At 39.7% G+C, this 27,978-nt stretch overlaps 2 protein-coding genes across 3 annotated transcripts in view; both read left to right on the top strand.

Moving 5' to 3' along the window:
• Nucleotides 1-1,267: 1,267 nt before the first annotated feature.
• Nucleotides 1,268-7,355, top strand: ctu1 (cytosolic thiouridylase subunit 1 homolog (S. pombe)). Its single transcript, XM_062998298.1, has 2 exons — nt 1,268-2,106; nt 6,521-7,355. Exons 1-2 carry the CDS (start codon nt 1,611-1,613, stop codon nt 7,054-7,056), a joined length of 1,032 nt encoding a protein of 343 aa, XP_062854368.1. The 5' UTR covers nt 1,268-1,610; the 3' UTR covers nt 7,057-7,355.
• A 6,304-nt stretch (nt 7,356-13,659) lies between these two features.
• Nucleotides 13,660-27,978, top strand: part of pxnb (paxillin b) — a 45,969-nt gene continuing 31,650 nt past the window's right edge. For both annotated transcript variants that reach the window (XM_062998892.1, XM_062998891.1), the window contains exon 1: nt 13,660-13,771. In XM_062998892.1, coding sequence (XP_062854962.1) covers nt 13,759-13,771 — 13 coding nt within the window. In that variant the 5' untranslated portion in view covers nt 13,660-13,758. The remainder of the gene's footprint in view (nt 13,772-27,978) is intronic.

Below are 27,978 nucleotides of genomic sequence, written 5' to 3'. Positions count from 1 at the left end.
TGAAAGGGAGTGTGTGTAATCCATCTTTATCAGTTTTAAATGAATGTTGGGAATATCAAACAAAGAGTAATGGTTTTGGATGGAACATTAATAGCACAGCAGAAAGGTATGGAATTAAGGATTTTAAATTTAGTCCTGCATTAGTGATAAGTAGGGTTCCACCATGGATACTACCAACTCCAACTGTTGATATTAAATTACTGAAAGAGAATGAACAAAGTCTTGCAGAATGCAGTCAACGGTACCTTATATCTAAATATTATGGCTTTCTTAAAATTTTTACAGATGGGTCAAAAGATCCAGAAAATGATCATTGTGGAATAGGGATCTATATTCCAAATTTTAAGAAAAAGTATGGATACAGAGTAAGCAATTTTTTATCAATTTACTCAATAGAAATGATTGGAATAATAACCGCTCTGAGGTGGATCGAAGAAATCAAACCAATTAGATCAGTTATATGTAGTGACTCACTAGCAGTTTTAATGAGCTTTGAAACAGGTAAATCAATAAGAGAGGATTTAATTATGGAGGTTAGGCATATTTTACTGAATTTAAAGAACCTTGGAATAATAGTTCAGTTTTGTTGGGTTCCATCACATGTTGGTATTAAAGGAAATGAAATGGCTGATAAATTAGCTAAAAAAGCGCTAGGAAAAGGAAATATAGAAATTAAAATTCCAATAGGGAAGGGAGAAGCTAAAACCAAAATTAAATCTGAAGTTATACTGAAATGGCAAAATGAATGGGAAACAGAATATAATGCCAGGCAATATTATTCAATTCAAGGAAAGGTGTGGGGGGAAAGGACATCATCAATAGGTATCAACAGAAGGGAAGAGATTGTATATAGTAGATTAAGGTTGGGTCACACAGGTCTTAATAACACACTACGGTTAATAGGGAAAGGCAATGGGTTATGTAATGTATGTCACGTCCAAGAAGATGTAAATCATGTATTATTTAAATGCAATAAATACACAAAATATAGACACCAATGGCAAGAAAGGGAGGAAGGGAATGAAATAGGAAATATTCTTAAAGAAGAAGAGATGCAGTGTGACCGAATTAAATCATTAATTATATTCCTTAATGATACAGGTTTAATTAAAAGAATCTAAGACCTAGAAAACATAGCCTGTTAAATCCCTTTACACACTCCTGTGCAGTAGGTGGCGGTATGCACCAAAGAGATGTCACCCGCCAATAAACCAACAAGAAGAAGAAGAAGAAGACGGTAGTGCACCAGTTTGTGTTTTCTCTACAGCAGAAGTGGGAAGCATGCGCCTTACAGCTAGGAGTTAGATCAAGCGTTTTATTTGATTAAGTTGGTAAACTAGACATTGGTAACTTATACTAACCATGTAATTGTAAGTAACGTTGTTCCAGGTGCGTTGAATCAAGCTGTAAGTGCGTTAAACGAATCAGATCTTGATTACCTTGTGTGAGCCTAATTCTCATGTACTGTTTAGGGAAGCGTGATCTGTTATTGATCTTTGTTTTCCATAACGTTTTATTTCGCTTGTGATTAGTTAAAGTTGGTATCACGGTAAGTTCTGAGTATCAGGCGGATTTAGGTCTAATCACGGGTGTAAACAGTCTCGATCATAATGCCTGTCCGGTGTAGCAGCTGTGCGCAAAACCGAGCCGTTCTCAAGCGGCCCAAGACCGGCCACTCGCTCTGCAAGTCCTGCTTCTTCTGGGCGTTTGAAGAAGAGATCCACCAAACCATCGTGTCGTCCCGGCTGTTTAACCGCGGAGAGACCGTGGGGATCGGTGCATCCGGGGGGAAGGACTCTACCGTCCTGGCTCATATGCTGAAAGTGCTGAACGAGCGGTATGATTACGGTCTGAACCTGCTGCTCATCTCCGTGGACGAGGGCATCACGGGCTACCGGGACGATTCTCTAGAGACGGTGAAGAGGAACCAGCAGCAGTACGACCTGCCCCTCACCATCGTCTCTTATGAGGAGCTTTACGGTTGGACCATGGACGCCATCGTCAAGCAAGTGGGCCTGAAGAACAACTGCACCTTCTGCGGTGTGTTCCGCAGACAGGCCCTGGATAGAGGAGCCATGATGCTGAAAGTGGACAAGATCTGCACAGGTATGCTTGTTTAGATCTGTTACAGGTGGGTAGCACTGTCGCCAAACAGCAAGAAGGTCCTGGGTTCGATCCGGGTCCTGTCTGTGTGGAGTTTGCATGTTCTCCCTGTGTCTGACAGTGTTTGGATTTCCTGCGGAGCCTCCGGTTTCCTCCCACAGTCCAAAGACGTGCAAGTGAGGTGAACTGGAGATACAAAATTGTCCATGACTGTGTTTGACGTTAAACCTGTGAACTGATGAATCTTGTGTCATGAATGTAACCAAAAGTGTGCAAAACATGACGTTTAAATCCTAATAAATAAATAAACAAACTGTTAAAGGGAACCAATGCACTTTTTGACCACTAAGCGGCAAAGTAGACCATCATAAAATGAACCGGGTAGGAAACTGTGCATCCAGTACCCAGTAGTGAGTCACAACACAGAAAATAAAATTGATTTACATTTAGCAGATGCTTTTATCATGTGTGAGGCGGCACAGCAAGAAGGTCCTGGGTTCGATCCTCAGGTGGGGCGGTCCTGGTCCTTTCTGTGTGGAGTTTGCATGTTCTCCCCGTGTCTGTGTGGATTTCCTCCGGGAGCTCCGGTTTCCTTTCACAGTCCAAAGACATGCAAGTGAGGTGAACTAGAGATACTAAATTGTCCAGGACTGTGTTTAACATTGAAAGACTTAAACTGATGAATTTTGTGTAACCAGTAACTACCTGTCCTGTCATGAATGTAACCAAAGTGTGTAAAACATGACGTTTAGATCATAATAAATAAATAATTTAACTGTTAAAGGTAACCGATGCACATTTTGACCACTAAGGGGCGAAGTAGACCATCATAAAATGAACCGGGTAGGAACTTGTGCATCCTGTGGGTACCCACTGTGATTCAGAACAAAATATTTAGCATTTAGCAGATTTTATCATATGACACTATCCAGTCCAAGCAATTGAGGGTTAAGGACCTTGCTCAAGAGCCCACCAGTGGCAACTTGGCAGTGGTGGGGCTTGAACCAGCAACCTTCTAATTACTACTACAGTACCGTAGCCACTAGGCTACAACTGCCAACAAAGACAATCGAGTGGTTATTTTCTTTTTTTAACATTATGTCCATTTATTATGTCTTTTGGACATTAGTACCAATGGTGCTTAAGGGTTACTTTTATGTAATATTTTAATGTTTTAACAGTATGTGCTGAAAACTGTGACAACTGTGTAGGGTTTTGTATTCAACAGTCAGGTATGTTACTCACCTCAAACTGGTGCATCATTGCATTGGCAAACTAAAAACAGAGTAAAAGTAAAATTTTGTATTAGCAGTTGTACAGAGTAAAAAATGACCTTACAGCTGTGAACTGTTACTGTAGCATAGTTTTAGTATGCATGATGATTCATGGTGCCACTTATTTTTTTATTTAGGTATTTATTGGTAATCTCACTTAATTTCATGATAGTGGGGCGGTCTGGGTCCTTTCTGTGTGGAGTTTCCTCCAGCAGTCCAAAGACGTGCAGGTGAGGTAAATTGGAGATACAAAATTGTCTGTGACTGTGTTTGACATTAAACTTGTGAACTGATGAATCTTGTGTAACCAGTAATTACCTGTTCCTGTCATGAATGTAACCAAAGTGTAAAACATGATGTTAAAATTAGAGATGGGACGATCGATCGGCTACGAATCGGTATCGGCCGATTTTTAATCAAAATATGCGATCGGAGGGCGCCCAGGTGGCGCAGCGGGATATTCCGCTGACGCACCAGCACCGAGTTTCTGAACCTCCCGGTTCGAGGCTCGGTGTTGCCACCGGTCGGCTGGGCGCCATCTGGCGGGCATAATTGGCAGTGCCTGCAGGGTAGGGGACCGGACTATATGTGGGTGGGTGGGTCTTCATGCGCTGTGTAAGGACCCTGATTTGCAGAAGAGACGCCCGTGCAGAATGCACGGACGAGAAGAGGAGGGCTGTACACGTGTAAAGAAGGCGTGGGGCAGCGGCGTGCTCTCCTTGGATGCAGGTCTGGTGTGCCTGTTAGCAGCGGAAGACAGATTGGAAGCGCTAAAAATTGGGAGAAAAATTGGGGAGAAAATTCGGAGAAAAATAATAATAAAAAATAAAAATAAAAAATAAAATAAAAATATGCGATCGGCGATATTTCCTGAAAGTAGCCGATCCGATCGTGTGATATATAAAGATCACGTTAAGTTAACAGCTCAGTGGATTGATCCAGACTTTGAGCTACGAAGCACCAACCATCACATCACCATTCATCAACCATCGTACAGAAACCATCGTGAAAGCTCTTACGATGTAATTTTGCTGATTGTAATATTTACTTTAAAAAGATAATTCAACCCGGTCACATCTGAGTCGATTCTATCAGCACGTTATATAAACTCCTGGTTCACTTTGGTAAATCGTAAGCGGTTCTTACTTGTGATGTAGATGAGAACAGAAGACGTTACAGAGCCAATCCGAGGCAAAAGTTTATTCATTACCAAATTCGTTAGTTCAGGATCATCTGCTGAACTTTTAGAAAACTTTTAGCTCCTTAGACGGAACGAGTCTGACTCGGTTACAGATCTGTGGTAATAGCTTTTTAATGAAGCTTTTTAATTAAAGAGAGTCACACAAAATGTTCTGTAGTAGCTGGTGTTTATTTAAAACCACGACTTAATTAATAACAGTAAACACGGAGAGATAACTGAGAAGAGAAACTTACGCTTCACATAAAAACAAATCAACTCATGAATCAATGAATCACTTATAGCGATACTGTGAACAAAGCGTCTCTTCTAAAGGCACAAACACACACACGCGCGCGCACTGCTCCGGTTTATCTTCACTGTGAGGCTCTTTTTAAGTTTATTTACTGCTAATCACCCCCCCCCCATCGGAATCGGCTATCGGCCGATGTCCCTGAAAGGAGATCGGAATCGGTGCCAAAAACCCCGATCGGCACATCTCTAGTTAAAATCCTAATAAATAAAATAAATTAGAAATGCATACACACAGCTAGCATGAGTCAAAACCAGTGAGCTATACATTAAATATATTTTAAATACATCTTTAATCATATATATCTGATGAACAAAATTGGCACTATAAGACGTCAGTACAAAAATAAAAAAATAATGATGAATGCAGACTTTACATCTTGTGTGTAGTGCACAATGTGTCAGGATTTAGTACAACAATAATCTAGCAAATTCACTTATACTGGCTACAACTGCGATTTTAAGCTGTTTTAACATGGCAATATTAAATGCACATGAAAGTAAACCTTAAGATGAAACTACCCCACCATACAATCTCTATTTTATAAAACAAATCATATGTATAATTTATTATATTCTGCATTACATATTTTTAATTAAGTTATTTATAATGGCTAATCAAAAATATAGAAAAGGGTCATGATACGGTGTTTGTGATTTGGATTAAGAGCTTTAAAAGGTAAGCACATGCATGGTTCACCTTGTTGAGGCAGCTGTGGCTTATTGTTGGATGTGGCTAAGGATCAAATGACTTATGACTCCAGATTTCATTGACCAATATCTAGGGATGAAATGATACACTCTACCCACGATGCGATGCGATTCACGATACTGGGGTCACGATATGATTTTTTCCCGATTTTTTGAAAACTGAAATTGAAGACCAATGATGACAAAGTTTCCTTTTATTATTTCTCTTAAAAAATTTTTACATTTAAATACTGTATTTATGATTATCTTTTATTTATCTATCTATATAATAATTGTCCTTTTATTTCTGAGGTAGGTACAAACTATGCGAAACAATTTTGAATTAAGCCCAATTTGGCTGAAAAACCCCGAATTTGGCAACCAGGCGTATAGCGCCAGTGACGTTCAACAAGGCGAGGTGAATAGCGCCAGCGCCCTCTGCTGTTTAAAGTGAATATTGATTCATTTTACATCTCAAATCGATGAGAACATTTTTGAATCGGTTATTAACTGTATTGTAGTGAATTTTTATATCACTACCAATATCAGTTATTTGAATCTGCAACGTTTTTAGTTTTATTTTTACACTTTAATTTTTGCTTGTGTGTTTTACTTTTAACACGGTTAAAGACTATTGTGCTTTACTCTATACATGTATTAAATTATAGACCAGAAATCTATAATGCATCAGTACAGAAATACTGGGAACCATATGCTTGTAAGAAACAAGTACGTGACAATAAAAGTAATTCTTTTAACATTTCTTCTAATTTTGCATGTTTGTCGCACTTAATTGTTCACATATCTAAACATGTATAAATAAAAGACAATCTGACACAAAAATAGAAAAAATAGACACACAATTGAATTATAATGTTTATTCAAAAGCACATAGACAACATTAGCAGTGACTACTTCCTGTCCAAATTAACTTTCTAATGCATTTCTTATTTTATAATTTAAGGTCACAATGCAGACGACGTGGCGGAGACAGTCCTAATGAATGTGCTCCGTGGTGACATTGCACGTCTGCGTCGCTGCACCGCGATCAGTACAGCCAGTGACGGAGACGGTGCTATACCGCGCTGCAAGCCTCTCAAATACGCCTACGAGAAGGAGATTGTTCTCTACGCCTACTTCAAAAAGCTGGACTATTTTTCCACCGAGTGCATATACTCACCCAATGCCTACCGCGGCCATGCGCGTGCCTTCCTTAAAGACCTGGAGGCGGTCAGGCCCAGTGCCATTATTGACATCATTCATTCAGGTGAGAATCTGTCTGTGAAGGAAGGCATTAAGATGCCCGTGCAGGGAACGTGCTCACGCTGCGGCTACATCTCCAGCCAGTTACTGTGTAAGTCCTGCGTGCTGCTGGAGGGCTTGAATCGAGGTTTACCGAAATTAGGCATTGGTAAACACCACCGGCTCCACGGCAAGATCTTGGCCCAGCAACCTTTAACTGAACAGGAAGAGAAAAAACTAAAAGCGCTAGACTTTTAATGGAGCGAGAGACTTTTAATGTGGCCTTATGACTTTGGGTTTGGTTAGGGATGAGAATTTTATTTTGTTGTACTGCAAAAGTTAACTTATTCTGGTATCGTACAATAAAGTGTAAACGTGAAACCTTTACATGCTGCAAAGCAAATGCCCAGATGTTATTGACTGGTCAGGTAATGCCCTGTATTTTTAAAGCATGAGAGACAAGTTGGTATTTGGTAGCATGAACTTGTACACTCACTTTATTAATGTTGGAGGTATGTTTGACACTGCACAGCAATAAAGTAACAACAAATAAGTAACTTCTCACTATGCACCTGAATTATTCCTTTAGAAAATGAGTAATGTGCTGTACATTGTCATTACACAATAAATGATTAAGATCTGCACACAGTAAGCTGACTTGCATTACTCATGTACATCCTGAAATATACACCGATCAGCCATAACATTAAAACCACCTCCTTGTTTCCACACTCACTATCCATTTTATCAGCTCCACTTACCATATAGAAGCACTTTGTAGTTCTACAATTACTGACTGTGGTCCATTTGTTTCTCTCCATGCTGTTCTTCAATGGTCAGGACCACCACAGAGCAGGTATTATTTAGGTGGTGGATCATTCTCAGCACTGCAGTGACACTGACGTGGTGGTGTGTTAGTGTGTGTTGTGCTGGTATTTTTTAAATACCATGTCCACTCACTGTCCACTCTATTAGACACTACTACCTAGTTGGTCCACCTTGTAGATGTAAAGTCAGAGACGATCGCTCATCTATTGCTGCTGTTTGAATTGGTCATTTTCTAGACCTTTAGCAGTAATCACAGGACACTGCCCATGGGGCACTGTTGGCTGGATATTTTTGATTGGTGGACTATTCTCAGTCCAGCAGTGACAGTGAGGTGTTTAAAACTTCATCAGCATTGTTGTGTTTTATCCACTCATACCAGCACAACACACTAACACACCACCACCATGCCAGTGTCACTGCAGTGCTGAGAATCATCCACCACCTAAATAATACCTGCTCTGTGATGGTCCTGTGGGGGTCCTGACCATTGAAGAACAGGGTGAAAGCAGGCTAAAAAGGTATGTAGAGAAACAGATGGACTACAGTCAGTAATTGTAGAACTACAAAGTGCTTCTATATGGTAAGTGAAGCTGATAAAATGGACAGTGAGTGAAGAAACAAGGAGGGGGTTTTAATGTTATGGCTGATCAGTGTACATTTGATTGATTGAAGATTAATTGACGTATATTGATCCCCAAAGGGAAATTTCAGTGTTACAGCAGCAATTCACAATCATCACAAGCATCACACAAAACACATCAATGTAGTGCAAAGGAAGTAACTAGTAACTACCTACTACAAGTAACTACCTGTTCTGTCATGAATGTAACTAAAGTGTGTAAAACATGACTTTAAAATCCTAATAAATAAATAAATTATAAACATATAAACTGTGCAACTGTGCGCTGTGCAAATTAAACAGACCATATAGTTTTAATTAGCTAGCCTAGCTAAAACTCCAAAAGCATTTTTTTAAAACAACACACACAAACCAGACCACAACTAATTCCTGCACAACATATTGCTTTGTTATGTAATACAATATGTAATGTTAATTTATTTTTCAGTTTAGTTTTTGTTTAGTGCAGTAGTTTTAAACCTTTTCATGTGCTGGGTTTCCAAAACAAGTTTTGCTAAATGCACAGGCATTTATGTTTAAAAACAACAGGTCTGCAGTATAGATATGCACGCCACACCTACATGATTCACAGGCCACAAGCGGCCCACGGGATGCGGGTTTGGAGGTTTAGCGTGTGAAGTGGTGGGTGTCCTAACTCAACATTTAGTGTTCTAATTCAATTCTGTGAAAGTATCTGGCACCAAACAACAGCTGTACAACGTATACACCGATCAGCCATAACATTAAAACCACCTCCTTGTTTCTACACTCACTGTCCATTTTATCAGCTCCACTTACCATATAGAAGCACTTTATAGTTCTACAATTACTGACTGTAGTCCATCTGTTTCTCTACATATCTTTTTAGCCTGCTTTCACCCTGTTCTTCAATGGTCAGGACCCCCACAGGACCATCACAGAGCAGGTATTATTTAGGTGGTGGATGATTCTCAGCACTGCAGTGACACTGACATGGTGGTGGTGTGTTAGTGTGTGTTGTGCTGGTATGAGTGGATAAGACAGCAGCGCTGCTGTAGTTTTTAAATACCGTGTCCACTCACTGTCCACTCTATTAGACACACCTACCTGGTTGGTTCACCTTGTAGATGTAAAGTCAGAGATGTGAGTGATCTATTGCTGCTGTTTGAGTTGGTCATCTTCTAGACCTTCATCAGTGGTCACGGGGCACTGTTGTCTGGATATTTTTGGTTGGTGGACTATTCTCAGTCCAGCAGTGACAGTAAGGTGTTTAAAAACTCCAGCAGCATTGCTGTGTCTGATCCACTCATACCAGCACAACACACACTAACACACCACCACCATGTCAGTGTCACTGCAGTGCTGAGAATCATCCAACACCTAAATAATACCTGCTCTGTGGTGCTCCTGTGGGGGTCCTGACCATTGAAGAACAGCATGAAAGGGGGCTAACAAAGCATGTAGAGAAACAGATGGACTACAGTCAGTAATTGTAGAACTGCAAAGTGCTTCTATATGGTAAGTGGAGCTGATAAAATGGACAGTGAGTGCAGAAACAAGGAGGTGGTTTTAATGTTATGGCTGATCAGTGTATTTGACAATATGACAACAGTATTTAAACAATCAATCCATAAAGACTGAAATCAGACTCTAGCTTTATTTACAGCAGGGGTGCTTTTGTGACTTGAGATCTACTATTTCAGTCGACAGGTCATTGCGATCTACTTTTTTAAAAAGGTTAGCCTCACAATTTTTTAGAAAAGCTTTGAAGCTTTTTTAAATGTGCTTCAGTATATTGATATTCAGCATTACACTAACCTTATTCTGATGATTTGCACTGAATGGTATTAGTCAGGTTTGTGTAGTCTGGACGGTAGCTGCCGATTCCAATTTCTAAGCAGCTTCCAAGTGTTCTTCAGTAAGAGTGGACTGATATTTAGACTTATTTTCATGTGGGAAAAGGCTGATTCACACAAGTAGGTTGATCCAAAAATGCTGTCAAATATGTGGTACATACTGCGTTCTTATGTTTGGATATTTTTCCTCAGGTGAGCTCTCTACAGAGACGCATTTTACATCATCCTACGATGATGCCTTAAAATGCTGCCTGGTAAGGTACCTTACATTTGAATGATATTTTGCCTGAATAATGAGGGAGCATTCGATGCTGCCTTAGCAGTGAAGGCAATCCCAGCATTCAGTGCGGCACAACTTTTCTCACAAAAAATTACCAATACGGCGGACAGATGCGGAGCAACGAACAGAGTTATTTTCAAACTTCAATACATTTTTATTGATTTTTAATTTGTATAAAGGTGCACAAGTGTCATTCATTTGCACATTCTGTTTTGTCAGTGAATTTAACCGTTTTCGTTACACGGAGGGAGATGTTAGTTGACAAGCTAGCATGTTGTGCCACCTCATCCCAATGGTTTGAATGGCATGAGGCTAACTGTGTTAGCTTAGTAAGCAAAAGCTGATGTAATCACTCGAATAACCGCACTTATAAGTCGATGACTTATTAGAATCTTCCCTACTTAGGCAGCAAGGCAGCTCATTAGGTTTTTGAACAGACCCATCTTCACAAACCGTGCAGGTTACAAAAGGAAAAGTGCAAAATTGTAGCAAACTGGCTACTGTTGAATGAAAACTTTCTAGATTAGCTTTAGGTGTGCTGAGGCATAGCTATGGTAACAAACAGTGGCCAGATTTCATGTTAATCACATTGACCTGTTTGAATGAGGGCAGTTGTAGAGGCAGTTGCAGCCTAGCGGTTAAAGTACTGGACTAGTAATTGAAAGGTCGCTGATTCAACTCTGATTCACCTCTGTTAGGTTGCCACTGTTGGGCCCTTGTGCAAAGCCCTTCACCCTTAATTGCTCAGACAATATGCTGCCACAGTACTGTAAGTTGCTCTGGATAAAAGCGTCAGCTAATGCGTGCACTGTGCGATCGACTGGTAGATCGCGATCGACGTGTTATGCCAAGTTCACACTACATGACTTTCCAAGTCGTCAGGTCGCTGTACAGTTCACACTACACGACTGGATCTCTTGTAATCGGGAGTCTTTCAAGTCGGTGTGGCTTTCACACTACACAACTCATCTGCGATAAGGGGGTTTCACACTACACCATCTATCACCAACTGGAATCGCAGACGAGCTTCTCTGGTCTCCCAAACTACGTTTTGTCACGAAAACAAACACGAGAAGTGACGAGGGGTTTAATGATACCACGTCCAAAAATACACGTCAACAAGTAGCGAGCGATCAAAGTTTGTGCACTGATGTGCAGCGTAAAATCAAGTAGGAAAAATAGGAACAGTATGGATTGTTCTATAGTGAGTTGGGGGTTAATAAAGCAATAAGCCACGAGAGGCCGTGCATTACTGTGATTTTAGCACAAAATCACAAACTTCTTTCCCCGTGCTAAAATCATAACAGTAATGCACGGTCTCGAGTGGCTTATTGCTTTTATAAAACGGCGGTCAACAAAAAATATAATAAATACAACAATGTTTAATTCATAAATGTATTTATCGTGTATAAACTTACAATAAAGCATTCTTCCGCGACGCAAAATAGTTCGATTAACAGTGTTGCTAGGCAACATGAGGGCGAAAATAACATTAACTTTTTTCGATTCAGTGGCGTATTAATATGGAATGATGTGAGGTGGTCCTAGGTGTGCGTTTATCAGGGATTTTACAACGGCTTCGAACGCGGCTCAGCCAATCAGATTTTAGGACCGGAACTATCCATTTTATAATAAATATTTTTTGGCAATGCAACGTTGGTGTTTTGTAGTAAAAGATCAGGTCAGAAATACTGTATAAAACTTGTGTTTGTGCCGATGTATTCTGATTTATAAAACGGATAGTTCCGGTCCTAAAATCTGATTGGCTGAGCCGCGTTCGAAGCCGTTGTAAAATCCCCGATAAACGCACACCTAGGACCACCTCACATCATTCCATATTAATACGCCACTGAATAGAGAAAGTTAATGTTATTTTCGCCCTCACGTTGCCTAGCAACACTGTTAATCGGATTACCTTGCGTCGCGGAAGAATGCTTTATTGTAAGTTTATACACAATAAATACATTTATGATTAAACATTGTTGTATTTATTATATTTTATGTTGAACTCCGTTTTATAAAAGCAATAAGCCACTCGAGACCGTACGTTACTGTTACGATTTTAGCACGGGGAAAGAAGTTTTAGGCACTCCGCTTCGCGTCGTGCCAAAAACGTCATCCCCGTGCTAAAATCACAGTAACGCACGGCCTCTCGTGGCTTATTGCTTTAATAAACTATATTATGCCCCGTCTCAACTTTTTACACTCCTCCCCTGCGTTTACCCTCACACCGTATCTTGCGTTCTCATTAGCTGTTGCCAGTCAGGCAACTCAGATCCAGATATTTGACATGCTAGAAATCTCTCTTCGGTCACCGCTCGGATCGAGTTGTTTAGTAGTTTACACATCGCGATTGAGAGCCGAGTTTAAATCGCCGAGCGAACGCCGAGTTGCTCCCGAGCCCATAAACTAAACCAGTCAGCGAGCGAAAATCAGGGCAAAAATCGTGTAGTGTGAACTAGGCATTAGTACGACGGGAAGTCGGGTCTCAGTACCGGGATTGGCACGCAAGCGCCGAGGGCAGCTTATAATGAGCGTTATTGTGGTCATCCAGTAACCCGTGATTATTTTTGGGTGGTTGTTTGTATTGTACACTTCCATCCACATGACATGAAGACTATACATGTCAATGCAACCATTTATAGCGACGCCGTATGGCTTTAGTTTATCGTACGAGTCCATAAGGTGTTGGGGACTCGGTTGAAGTACTGGCGACGACACAGACGCCGAGCGCACTGGTGGCGCATGTTCCTCTAAATAAACACAGTTTATTATTACAAAGCTGTTTCAGCGCCCTGACGCTAATAACAAACTGGTGCTGATGTTATAGGAGATTGGGGATTTCTTTATTTGTGAAACCGATATAAAAGTATGACAAATCATGAACATCCCTCATTTTAACACAAGGAGGTTGCTATGGCCACAACATTTCGACTTTAATCTCGTAATTATTTCGACTTTATTCTCGTAATTATTTCGACTTTAATCTCGTAATTATTTCGACTTTAATCTCGTAATATTTCGACTTTATTCTCATAATATTTTGACTTTAATCTCGAAATCGAAACTTATACGACTTTATTCTCAAAATCAAAATAAAAAAAAAATTCTTTAAAGTGGCCCTAATACGCGGTCGTACATTAGGCATCCCTGATTTACAGTACTGTATACCGGTTGCTATCGTTTTGAACACAATGCGGATTTCATGTTGCTATGGGCGCTAGAGGGCGCGCGTGCGCAGTGAGCCGCTCGGCTTTGATGTCGGCACCGGACCGAGCTCAGTCTGACCTGCGCGCTTGAGGAACCCGCACAACTTCAGGGAAACTTCAGCCTCACACAGAAGAATTTACAGCTCCGAGCGGCGACGTGGACGCGAACGTGCGAGGAACCGAAACAGCATGGACGATTTAGGTAGGAAGGTTTTGTTTTGTACTCGTACGTGTGTTTATCTGAACTTGTGTGTCCAGCGTTAGGGAAAAAAACATAGCGGAAAAGTAAGGGTGGAATGGGAAGCTAGGCTACTTTTCCTAGCCAGCTAGCGGTGGACATGGAGACAAAATATGCATTTTATTTACCGTGTGTTATGGCGAATATGTAGTTTATCTCACTGTGTGTTTAAATGCTTTATTATGTCCTGTTAGACTTCTCTGAATCTCTTATTAGCATTAAACCACACGCGTGGCTGTTTGGATGGCTAGCAGCTAACTAGTTTGGAGAGACCTGTACGTGTACTCGGACGAGTAACCTAAAGAACCCGAACTGCTCATGTTTACTTACATGCTGAGCTTTTTACTTTAAATAGTTCACTTTTCTGCTCTAATATCCTTTTATTTATTAAAATATGTTCATCTGTTTAGCTGATTTATATTAGTAGCTAGTGTAATCAGTACTTACTGCGTTATACACTTAACAATTACACATAACATCCTATAGGTGATGATACACAAGTTGTTTCACTGTTTTTTTATTATTTATTTGCATTTAAATGATAACAATGATTTAACTATTATTAATAGACTATTAAAGAGCACTTTCTTGTGTGTGTGCGCAGGAACACATTCCTTTACATACACGACATGACTACATTCCAGCTAAATGCAACAGTTTGCCCACACCCCACTTTTATATCACAGTTGTTATGAAATTAGGAGGGTAAAACATTCATTTATTTATAATTAAAACGGCTTGGTGGGTAGCACTGTCGCCTCACAGCAAGAAGGTCCTGGGTTCGATCCCCAGGCGGGACGGTCCGGGTCCTTTCTGTGTGGAGTTTGCGTGTTCTCCCCGTGTCTGTGTGGGTTTCCTCCGGGATCTCCGGTTTCCTCCCACAGTACAAATTACAAATTATATTAAAATGCTGCCTGGTAAGGTACCTTAAATTTGAACGATATTTTGCCTGGGTGCCGCGGCACAACTTTTCTCACAAAAAAATTACAAACGGATGGATGCAGAGTTATTTTCAAAAGTAAACAAATTATAATAGATTTTTTGCATGTTCTCCCTGTGTCTGTGTGGGTTTCCTCCGGGATCTCCGGTTTTCTCCCACAGTACAAAGACGTGCAAGTGAGGTGAATTGAAGATACAAAATTGTCCATGACTGTATTTGATATTAAACTTGTGAACTGATGAACTTCTGTTATGAGTAACTACCGTTTCTGTCATGAGTGTAACCAAAGTGTAAAACATGACGTTAAAATCCTAATAAATAAATTTATAATTAAAATGTTATGATATTGATCTATATGGTGGTCCGGGTTGTGGTGGTTTAGGTGCCAGAAATACAGGGCACAAAGCATGCCAACAGCCTGGACAGGATGCCAATCTAATAATCCAATGCTGCATGGTATCACACAATAAATTCCCTAGGTGCAATTTAGAGAACCCTTTTTTCCCCTTCTGGATGCTTTAGGTGGTTGGAGAAAACCATATTATGTGTACAGAACTCATGCAGACACACAATTTTAAAACATTAGACTCTCTTTATCAGTGACTAACAAACTTAAGATTGTTGTATTTTCAACCAAAAAGCATTTTCTTATTCTGGTCACTTCAGAAATACACATCTGCTGTAATGTTGGTGAAACACGGGGAGGAAGGAACACGTCAGACTAAGCTCTTAAGTTACCAGGGATCAAGGTTAAACCCAAGTCTTTGTGGCTCATGTTGCAATGTAGCATCAGTACGCCAATACTCTGTTTTACCCAGGTGATACATTTGAAATGGAATAACCACACAGATTCAGTAGGTATTCAGATTTCATGACATTTTGCATGCTTTCTTGTGTTGTGGATTTGATTTTGAATGACTATAATTGATATTTACTCATCAATCTATACTTAATAACCCATGTCAGCATTCCTGTTTTGGCACTCCAAATTGTGGACAGGTGCATCTTGTTTGCCTTATTTATCCTTGATGTGTCTAGAACCTAATTGAAGTTCAACTGTTACAGTATAGATTAGACATAGTTTAGAAAGGCAAACATCTTTATTGCAGATGCAAAACAGAAGTCACTGTTGAGTAAAATGCATGACAGCCCACTTGGAGCTTGCTAAATATCATGTAAAGGCAACATGCATTAAAAGTGTTGTTGGTCCAATAAGCTGACAATTTAACCATACATCAAATGCCTAATACCATCCTTACAGTGAAAGCTGATTGTGGCACCATCATGCTCTGTCGGTACAAACTGATATAGTGATATAGTGACAGATAAATGCAGAAAACCTCATTTTAAAATACACACACACATACTCAAACTGTGGCGGCAGTTCTCCTTTCAAGATGACAATGACCCAAAGCATACAGCCTCAAAAAACCTGGTGTGGCTTTGGATCAAGTTTTTACTAAGCACTTAATAACTAATGTGCACTTACTGATGTACACTGTTCATTAAAAAAAACTCTACTTCTAACAGGGTTTCATTAGATTTGTGTACATAGACTGTTGTCTGCTTGAACAAGAGTAAGGAAATGTTTACTGTGAAAGCACTTCTGTAAGTCGCTCTGGATAAGTGCGACTGCTAAATGCTGAAATGTAAATCTAAGTCTTTAAATGTCTTTGAGTGGTCCTGCAAGAAAGACTTAAATAAATATCTGTGGTGGAAAATACCCCATTAAATATCTGTGGAGGGACCGGAATGTGAGTTCACAGATGCACATCATCTAATCTGACATAGTTTGAGTGAATTTGGCATGAGGAATGGGATAATCTGACCAAAATCAGGTGTGCTAAGCTTGTAGAGACTTGCAGCAGAGTATGAATGAAGGGTCTAAATACTTTTGTAAGAGAGTGTATTGATTCTTTTGCCTTTCCTGGAACACTTTATACATATTTTTGTTTTGGCTTTATGGGTGATTAAGTGCAGATTGATAAAATAACAATTATGTCTATTCAAAATCAAATCAAGTAAAGTGTGCAAAATGTCAAGGGGTCTGAATCCTTACTTAATACGTCTTCAGCCACTTTTGTTTTCATTTAATACACATTCTGTGTTTGTATTCAGATAATGTTGACACACACAATGTCTTTTGACCTTGTACTCGTTTGATAGCAAAGCATTATCAAATGTTTAACTTTTTTGGGTTTTTTTTATGCTCATTTATTTGAAGTTTTTATATGCTCATTATATCGTATCACATCGTATATCGCTAGTTCTCAAAAGCATATCAAGTTATGTGTTTTTTTGTCATATTGCCCTTCTACTGCTGAGTCTGCCAACTAGAAACAAAAAGCCAACAAGGTTCTTTTGGCTTTTTCATATTAGCATTTTATTATTGCTTTTTTTATAAATCAGTTATCACCAAAAACAATTTTTACCCTCAGTGATGTTGTAATTAATGTAATTATCTGTTTGCATTGTAATTGAAGCATAATTCACATTAAACATTTACACATCAAAGCTGCTCAGGTGGCGCAGCGGTAAAAACACACGCTGGAACCAGAACTTGGATCTCGAATACATCGTATCGAATCTCAGCTCTGCCTGCCGGCTAAGGCTGAGCGGCCACATGGACAACGATTGGCCTGTTGTTCAGATATGGGCGGGACTAAGCCGGATGGGGTCTCTCTCCCATGACTGGTGCAATTACGACCTCTGCTGGCTGATTGATGGCGCCTGCACAGAGATGAGAAAAGAGTGCTGTCAGGGTGTGTCTCTCCGTGCACAATGCTGAGCTGCACTGCACTCGTCAAAGTGTAGGTGATAAGATGCGCACGGCTGCTTCCCATGTTAGCTTCGTCCTCCTCAGAAGATTGACGCAATCTGACGCGCTAAATGGGAGAAAAAGCATAAACAAAATGTGTGTATAAAAAAAACATTTACACATCATATGTAAAGTTATGTTTTAATTTTAGATGTAATATTTAGATGCTCTGTTATTAGGTAGATGTTTGGAAAGCAAAGAAAGCAAAACTAAGTAAGTCAGTTATTCAGGGGACAACTAAAACAGTGAAAGCTTTTTTTATTGATTTTATTTCTTTGTTGGTTGATACTTTCACTATAACATTAGCAGAATTATTTATGCCGTTACAGTCCTACTTTTGATAGTACAGTCTAACTGTCATAATGAGATCCATTACTTGTTGCTGTAGGCTAAATATTCCTCACCGCCATTCTTCAGTAATATTTGCCTAGGGTCGATGCATGTGCATGTTTAAGCATGGGTGTGTCTCTTCAGGCCATGCAGCTCTACCTCGTTTTATTCTCCCCCACTTCTGAAGAAAAAGTAAAGACACCCACTGAAGTGTTAACCGCTACTGCTCAACAACTCTATTGTCTAATGAAAAACTGAACCAGGCAGTATTTTAAGAGTCTGATTATAGGAACTAGCCATCTGTCTGTATGCATTCTCTGACATGCTCTCTAGAGCAGTGATGCAGAGGCCAGGCGGTATTGATTCTGCAGCCTTTTACTGCAGTGACGCACAGAACTACAGATCATGATGCTTTTCTAGTTTAGAGGTTTTGCTTCTCTTAAAACAAAGTCAGCTTAGACTGGCTGTGGCATTGAGGGAGGCTGAATACTTCCAATACTCTTATCAGTTTGTGTTCAATAGTTATACCAGCGCAGCAGGTGGTACAGAAGAGGCATCATGTACAGTATCTGTCAAAGAATTCAAGCTCGACCCACCAGTCTGCACAACATTATTCTACAAAGCTTAAGGGTCACTAAGATTAATAGTCTTTTAGCAAATGTGAGGCGGCTCTTTAAGTTGGTCGTGATCTGCACATGTGCATTTGCATCATAGCAGAAGTTTGAAAAGTTTCCAAAATTCAACATGGACTTTTGATAAGTCAGTGTGAAGTACAAGCCATATTTTTAAAGCAATATAAAAACACACCAACTGCGGGGTCTTCAAACTCTACGTAAGGACCCTGATTAGCAGATGGAGAGGCACATGTGAAGAGTGCATAGGTTTAAAAAAAAAAAAAAAAAGGGGGGGGGGGGGGGGGGGTTTCCCGCTAAGGGCTGCGCGCGAGTCATAGGAGGCGTGATCAGCAATATACCCACCTCAACTGCAGTCAGGGATCCCCCAGCAGCGGAAGACAAATTGACTACGCTAAATTGGGAGAAAATGCATAAATAAAATAGGAAAAAAATACACACCAACTGAAAACTAGGGTAACATAGTTGCACGATGTTGGTTATCATGATAACATGTACACTGAGCGGTACTCTACACATGAGCATCATTTTGGATCAGATTATTTGTAACGTGCATCTGTTGAGTTGAGTGTACATATTAACACCTCAGTCTTCATCTATAATCGGAATGAATTAAATCAAATTTGAGGAAGTTTTGTGTGTACTGAAAAGCCCAGATACGAAATCATCTTTTTTCTTTCCGTCACCTCCTGCAGGACTGTAAATTCTGGTTTTCTGTGCCGCAGGCGGTGTTTTCAGCATTATTGAGCAATAAGGGAATCGTGCCGTGCACACGGCCTGGCTGAGGTTCAAATATCCGATTGTGATACAAAAGACGCACACTATAAACATTGTTTGAACTCGGTTGCCTAAGCGCATGCTTTTCTGTTGATCTGGCGGTGAGTTTATCCACCCCAGCTGAAGCAAGATGAAATACACTCTTTCAAAACGTTTCCTAAACCATCTCACACCGTTATGAGGATTCGTCTCTTAGCTCTAAAGCCGAGCTCGATCGGAGGAATAAATATGTGATACGACACAAAGTTTAAGAGAATGGAGAAGAGGAGGCTCAGCCATGAGCTAAACCCTTTCCTGTTTGCTGCCCCCCACACCCTATCCTGAGTTTGGTCTAAGCCTGGAACTGCAATTCCATGACCACATTTCCTCTGAAAAGTACAAAAGAGGAAGTAGCTTGGATTTTTTTCTCCATAAAACTGGACATCAATCAATTCTCAGACTACTGTTGTGTGATACATTGCAAAAGGGAAGTTGTGTCAGCATTGTCTGTCTTTCTTGGTTTCCGGCTAGGTTTCCTTATATAATGCCTTTATTTGTCATATATACATATACAGATGTACAGTACAATGAAATTCTTTCTTTGCATATCCCAGCTTGTTTGGAAGCCGGGGTCAGAGCGCAGGGTCAGCCATCGTACGGCGCCCCTGGAGCAGAGAGGGTTAAGGGCCTTGCTCAATGACCCAACAGTGTCTACATGGCAGAGCTGGGATTCGAACTCTCAACCTTTCAGTTGATAGCCCAAAGCTCTACCACTGTCGGCTACCACCGTCACCTAGATTGCTTGGCGTTTATTAAAAGATGGCATCACTTCTGCTCCTGGAATTAACAAGGCGCATTCTTTTCTCTAAGCGTATTTGAATCCCTTGTTAAAAAAGAAGTTGCTCTTTAGCCTTTTGAAGAATGGATTTAAATATCTGTTGCATCCTGCTCATATGGTGGAAATGTTTAGTCATGTAACGCAGCTTTCATTTGCTGCTCGCTCTCCTTGACCATGTGTCTTGGCTAGCACACAGCGATGATTGTTTTCCTGATGGCCTTGGATGTTCCAGAGCTATACTCAGAGTTTGCCTCGGAATTCTTGCCACATGACTAAAACTGCATGACCCTCCACCCCACCCCACCCCAGCCCCAAGGCATAATGTGTATAACATCTTCCACTCGGCTCATGTGTATGTATGCCGGCTGTATGTATCTTTAACTGGAAGGGGCCAGAGTTTGTGTGTTTCTGATGTCAGCATAGATCTTTTCCAGATTTAAAACACTCAGTAGAAACTATATGTCTGTCAAACTTGTGTGTGTGTGTGTGTGTGTGTGTGTGTGTGTGTGTGTGTGTGTGTGTGTGTGTGTGTGTGTGTGTGTGTGTGTGGAGGAGTGTAGAGGAGTGTAGGAGTGAGAAACCCCCTCACCAGCTGTATGTTTGGGCCAAAGGTCCATGGGGAAGAGCTTTTATTTTGGGATCTTGGTTTTCTTTAGGGAAGTGTTGCCTCTCTGCCGGTGAGACTCCTACTCATTAAAACAGATATTTTGCAAATATGGTCCAGCATTTCTCATTTTCCTTTTTTTTTTCCAAATGCTAACCATTCTTTTGTAGCTAGACTGGCCCAACCTTTGAAATTTTGCCACTTGTTGTCCTACTACCAGCAACTACAGGGGTTTCCTTTTTGGACTGACCTCAGTCACTTCCTTCATTCCTAACACACTTCTCTTCTATCCACACAGCACCGTATCATTAACTCAATCCTGACTGATTCTGCTGTGAGCTATCACTTATGATCACATTTATATCACATCATTTAATCATTTTAAAAACGTTTTCTCTCTCTCCTGCTCTTGGGTCTGTCCTCTCTGCCTCGCTCGCTCATATTCTATTACTTATAGCGGTGTAAATATAGGTGGGATAGTGTTTCTCATGCAGTCAGTTATGCTTCCCTGGAAAACAGCTTTTAGCTCATGACTTAAGATACTTGTTCATTGCACATGCTTGGAATAAACATGCTATTTGTTCAATGAGCATCGTTCCCGTTTTTTTGGGCCTTAAAATTTATGTAAACTGTACAGCAATGTAATTAACGAATCAAATACAAAATGTGTTGCTGACTTTCTTGCTAAGAGAGAACAAAATTTCAAATTCATATAATCAAAATATGCTGATTATACAGTATATGTACTTTATATGTACTCATATAAAACTTTAATGAAATAAAACTCCGTATAACAGGAGCTGCACACATTCAAATACTTTATCAGTTTGTATTTAAATTGTTAGTACACCTAACAACCTCAGTTTTAAAAATTTGACAGCATGTGAAGTTCAAATAAAAAAGTAAGCAGGTATTTCATGAGTATAAAACACAGTATTTCATCTTTTACTTTATAATTTTATTGTTTTTAAATACACACACACTTCAGATTCAATGACTGCAACACATTTAAAATGCAAACATACTGTTAAAATGAGTGCAGGATGTAACGTAAATATGTGAAACATGGTGTCAGGTTAAAATTAAATCTAGAATTGAATTAAAGTTTTTTCAAAATATGTATCTGTTAGAATGAATGCTGTCCTCACAGTTGTGCAAGAGCCCAAACCAAATCTTGGTGCTTTATGTAATGGAAAACAGCAAACCCAGTGAACACAGCAGTTATGTAGAGCAGAGTTCATTACTAATCATAATTAATAGAGATGTACTGTAGTTTGTATCATTAAGCTTTTCCTGTCATTAGAAGTAGTTCTAACAGCTCTAATAAGATGATAAACCTTCATACTGGAGCACGATGCACAATATCCAAATCATTCTGTAGCGCTGTATAACATACACACAGATGTACATGTGGGTGAAGTTTAACATGCGGTCTCCAGACTCCAGCTTCTGCAGTAATGGTCCAAAAGATTTAAGTGGTTTATAGTTTTCTCAATTGTTACTTCACTGTGTAATAAAACTCTCATTTGTGGTGGTTCTTTCCAACTTTTTTGGAACATTTTGCAGACAGTTGCAGGCAGTTATAAAATTTGTTTAAATTCAGGTCAAAGTGATAATAAAAAATCTACTATTTGATAGTGGACCAAAATTTGTAATACTAATGAAGTGCAGTTGAAATTTGCTGAACAGCTTCAAAACTAACAGTTTTCAATAAAAAAGGACTTGGCTAAATTTGCTGTTAATACAGTGAAGTAACAGTCAATGTGTTAACTGTTTTCTATATTTAGGTGGGCGGAAGTCATAGCGCTGGTGGCTCAGACACAAATGAACAGTCTGTTGCAAGACTGTACATGCTTGTAATTCAGCGCAGCCCACATTTCTCTACCTTTCTCCTCTGTAGCTGCTTTCTTTGCTGATTCGGTGTGGAATGTGTGGTATTTTTTCACTTTGCGATGTTCACATACGGGTGTGGGTTTGAGCGGGTGGCAGTGAATCGGACGACCGTTCTCCACAGGGTTGAGGGTTTAAATACACGTTCATCTGAAATGTTCATGATTAAGCTTTAGGGGTTTCTTCTGTAATATAATTATGCTTTCAGTTTAGCCTCGTTTTGCAGGCCTGTTTGCTCTGTTTTTTTCCTCCTTTTCATTTCTTCTGCACACCAGCATTATACAGTACTGTAGTTAGAATTGCTTTTAAAGAATCACCAAAAAACAAGAACAAAAAAGAGCTGCCATGAAATAGAAGCCGCTGGAACACAGATGTCACTTTGTACAGTCAAGCAAGCTTTGCATGTTTGTGCAGACTAACAAGGGGGGGGGTGGGGGGCATGCCGAAACCATTCTCCTGTTTTTGCTTTGTCAGCCACAAATTTTAGTGGAGCTCTGATTTTTGTTTCTTCTTTTGTTTTGCACAACAGAATTATAGTAAGCATCATTGTCACACACTGTGACTGTATTAGGGTAAAAATATTTTAATAAAAATACCTGAACTACCAATATCCCTGGCCCATTCCTCCCTGTACTTATTGGAAAACTTCTTTTAGTTTAGCATGTTTACTCTGTATGGCAGATGTGAGCAAAGTAAACTTTTATTTCATTTCAAGTACATATCACTCGGAAAAGGACTGCATTATCAAGGGACTCCGTTTATGTTTCTAATCACCCTGACAAAGCATTCTTGCATTCCTCACAAACAGCAGCCCGGGGGCTTGTTTTATCAGCCGGATCAAGCCTGCCTTCTACTGGCATGATTAAGTACAACACAGGGTTTAGATTGAGGTGATCACACCCACATTCATCTGAGTTCAGCAGCTTCTCAGAAACTCTGTCTGTTGTGGCCCAATCAGCATGTCATCATTACTTTAGAAGTTCAAACTAATCCAAAAAAGTTGGGAAGTTTTGCAAAATGCAGTAAAAAGAGGAATCTGTGGTTTGTTCATTCTCTTGAAGAAAAGATTTGCAATGTTTTCAGTGGTAAACTCTATTGTACTCTGTAAATATAAACAAATGTAGAATGTGATGGCTGCAACACACTCAGAAAGTTGAGACAGAGGCCAAATAAGAGTCAAAAGTTGTATTATTTATATATATTTTTAAAATTATTTATATGTTGTAATCACAGACTTGACTAACATTTGTAGTTTGAGCACTAATAAAACACTAAATTATATTTGCTCAACACCTTCAAAACTAACAACGTTTAGGGCAGTTGTAGCCTAGCAGTTAAGGTACTGGACTAGTAAGCAGAAGGTTGTTGGTTCAAACCTCATCACTGCCAGGTTGCCACTGTTGGGCCCTTGAGCAAGGCCCGTTACCCTTAATTGCTTAGACTGTATAATGTAAATGCTTCGGATAAAGCGTCTACTAAATGCTGAGGGCGGCACGGTGGCTAAGTGTGTATCACTGTCGCCTCACAGCAAGAGGGTCCTGGGTTTGATTCCCAGATGAGGCGGTCCGGGTCCTTTCTGTGTGAAGTTTGCATGTTGTCTGCGTGGGTTTCCTCCGGGTGCTCCGGTTTCCTCCCACAGTCTGAAGACATGCAGTGAGGTGAATTGGAGACACTAGATTGTTCATGACTGTGCTCGATATAATCTTGTGAACTGATGAACCTTGTGTAATGAGTAACTACCGCTTCCTGTCATGAATGTAACCAAAATGTAAAACATGACGTTAAAATCCTAATAAACAAACAAACTAACTAAATGCTAAAAATGTAAATGTTAAACACGTTTACTGAAAAAAAGATTTGGGTAAAATTGCCATTGACGCAGTGCGGTTTTAATAGCAGTTTTATCAGTGTTTTCAATGATCTGCTCTGTTGTATTCTGTAAGTATAAATAAATGTAGAATGTGATTGCTGTAACACACTTCAAAGAAGTTGGTGCAGCATCAAAATAAAAGTCAAAAGTTTACGTAACATTCAAATTATATTGTTTAAAACATTCCACAGTTAGCAGGTGAATAACAGGCGGTATCAGGTGAGGGAATCATGACTGGGTATAAAAGGAGGGTCCACTAAAGACTGGTACAAAGTGGTGAGCCATGATTTATCATCGCTTGCACAAACATCATGAGAGAATTGCCAATCAGTTTGAAACACATTTCTCAATACAGGAATCTACTGTACATATATAAACTTTTCACTATAATTTTGCCTCTGTCTCAACTTAAGTAATGACTGAATTATTCAAGCACATATTACTCAGAAATAAAAATAAATATTTGATAAATGTAGGTTCTTTTATCATTTAAATGTGAAGTGTAAATATTGAGTTAAATAGGCTTAATGGTGTAGAAACTTCTGTTGTTTAACTTTGGCCTCCTAACACCTCATGATTGTAGTTTACCGCAGCTGGAAAGCCAAAAGTGTCACCTTGTGCTACAGGAAGTTTGTTTGAGAGTTTTGCTGTAATAATGGCATCGATGTTCTAAAAATGTCTCATATTTAATACATTATAGTTTGTGCACATCTGAAGGCTGTTTCTGTCTGACACATGGGCCTTACTATTTTAGTTCTACACACTTCATTTCGGTCATCTCAGTTCTCTATTTATCTTACTAAATATAATTCCTGAAAATTCCTGTGTTAGCCCCGCACTGACTAATCTATCTACCTTTCCAAAAACAAATGTTCTTCTTAGGGATCTCAAAGATCGGAATCGGGGCCGATCAAGGCATTTTTTAACTGATCGGTATCGGCTTTACTAAGGCCCATCCTAAGCCCGATCCTTTGTTTTACGTCAGCATGTCCGCTGTGTGGAAATACTTTACATTGGAAAGTGAAACAAGTCCAACAGTGAAGTGTAATGTCTGCAATGCGAGCGTTTTACGAGGCGGTGGTAGCAGAGCTGCGTTCATTACTGTAGAATTTTACTATTTATATGGTGTGTGAGTTTACAAAACAACGTAGTGATGCACTTGCTTAATAAAGAAATAAATACACGGTATATTCACAAATTGTCGGGAGCATAACACTTTATTAACTTCTTCTGTTACTGTACCGAATAGCGGACAGCTAGTGTCATCGCGTTAGCCAAGCACGCTATTCCATGCACTTTGGAAGCCCCAAAGGGTCAAAACACACTCACTTCGCGTAGAAACGTCCATCAAACCATTGTCACAATACAACCACAGAAAAGTTTGTTACAGTTACAACACGCATACAAGTACGGTGGCTCATAAGAAACAAACCAGATATCATTTAACCAAACGATCTACAATTACTACCAATTTGATACGGCACCTAAAAAATAAACACTCAGTCGAATACAGCGAGTTTATTATTATGTGATGAAAAGAGGAACCGGCTGTCCGCTAACACGGCAGAGACGCTGATTTTCCTCAAAAAGAACCTTCACTTTATTTTGAGTGTTCTAGTGTTACTACTACAATGCTGCACTAAGTTTGTTTACTTTTATTTTGTTTACAGTTTTTTTTCCTACAGCACTGCAGAGCTATTCAGTTGTTAAACATATACACTGGATTAATTTGAATAACTGTAATGTACTTGAAGTGTGCACTGTGTGAACAGTATTATCCAGTTCTTATCTAGACAATATCTAGAAAATACAAGTATCGGTTTGAGACTGTATCAGATCGGGATCAAAATTAATGATCGGGATTGGGAACAAAAAAACCTGATCGGGACATCCCTAGTTCTTCTACCCCTAACTTTGTTCTAACATGATATCAATTGAGTGGTGTTCACAGACTGTTGTCTAATTGTTCTAGAGTCATGAAGTGTTTAGTGAGAAATTACTTCTGTAAGTCGCTCTGAATAAGAGCATCTTCTAAATCTTCTAAATGTTAGTCTTGAATAAACGGTTAATAACTAACAGTGATATGAGATTCTTTTTAATCTAAAGAAACTGAGGGGGATGAGACCAAAGACAGGAGTAGTGTTGGCCAGTACATGGTACTGAGTAAATGATAAGTGAGGTAAAAAAGAAAGATTTTCTGATATACAGTTAGCAGCATAGGGTTTTCAACTCTGCCAAACTTAAAGTGCATGGTCTTTAACATCCGAAGAAAACACTGGTCTATAGGAACCGAAATCTGAGGCTACAGTGAGTACAAGCTCAGTAAAACATTGGCTGGTGTCTGAGGATTCTTGAATTATGTTGCCCCATACAGATGGTGGGGTCAGAATTTGACATAAACAGCAAGTTCTTGCCTGACAGGAGTTGTTGCATGCATGATGATGTTTGTTGTAGCTTTTCCATCATGTTGTGTGTGTTTGGGTGAACCTAATCAGATTTCCAGATCAGAAAAGTGTGTGTTTGTGTGTGTAAAACAGACATATGCGGTTGTATTGACTATAAATAGTTTCTTTTACTAAAACTGGCAGAAAAAGGACGTATTTACATCTACATTACATTTACATTTTTGACATTTAGCAGATGCTTTTATCCAAAGCGACTTGCAGTATACAGTCCAAGCAATTGTGGGTTAAGGGCCTTGCTCAAGGCCCAGCAGTGGCAACCTGGGAGTGGTAGGGTTTGAACCAGCAACCTTCTGTTTACTAGTTCAGTACCTTAACCGCTAGGCTACAACTGCCTGTATTTAAGTTTTAGTTTGATACTTAAGGTTTTAAATCCTTGCTCATGGTTTCCTAATCTAAGGTTTTAAATCCTTGCTCATGGTTTCCTAATCTAAGGTTTTAAATCCTTGCTCATGGTTTCCTAATCTTGCTTTGTGTCTCTGTGGAGACTTGATCGAAGCATGTAATAATTAATCATCCCTTCAGGGCACTGACATAGAATCAGGAAACTGACGCAGAGAAAAGGCATGAGCGCGGTGCAGCCGGGGCATGTCTGCTTTTAACAGCGGGACAGAATGAGCTCGGCTGCGATGTGTATTTTCAGCACGTTTACGCCGACTTGCACACTGATCCTTCAACTTTAAATAGCCAGGCTGTGCGCTCTCATGTGGTTCAATGGGTAGGTTAAACATAGCCAGCTTCGGATATGGCATAAGTATGTTATTATTCTTACACACCAGTGACACATCTACTGTCTGTATTTAAAGAGCATGTGGCTCAGGTTACCTGAAAAAATGGCCTATTTTAGTCTCGCAAGACTAAATTCATCCGAACCTTATGCTTTAATGTGTCGTGTTATTAAAAGAATATAATTATAAGTTATTCTGGATAAGTGAATTAGCAGGGGCGAGAACACAAAGAGAAATAGTGTGTGGATATATTTACTATATTGGTCAAGAGTGGGTTAATGGCCACTGGCATCATTGTCCCTC

The sequence above is a fragment of the Trichomycterus rosablanca genome, chromosome 7, assembly GCF_030014385.1.
Source record: "Trichomycterus rosablanca isolate fTriRos1 chromosome 7, fTriRos1.hap1, whole genome shotgun sequence".
Classification (NCBI taxonomy): domain Eukaryota; kingdom Metazoa; phylum Chordata; class Actinopteri; order Siluriformes; family Trichomycteridae; genus Trichomycterus; species Trichomycterus rosablanca.
This window is presented reverse-complemented; position numbering and strand designations above follow the sequence as displayed.

Excerpts from the sequence above, each read along its gene's own strand:
- ctu1 (XM_062998298.1), top strand. The coding sequence starts at position 1,611 with ATGCCTGTCCGGTGTAGCAGCTGTGCGCAAAACCGAGCCGTTCTCAAG. Across the intron at positions 2,107-6,520 it reads AGTGGACAAGATCTGCACAG|GTCACAATGCAGACGACGTG; the intron begins GTATGCTTGTTT and ends TTATAATTTAAG.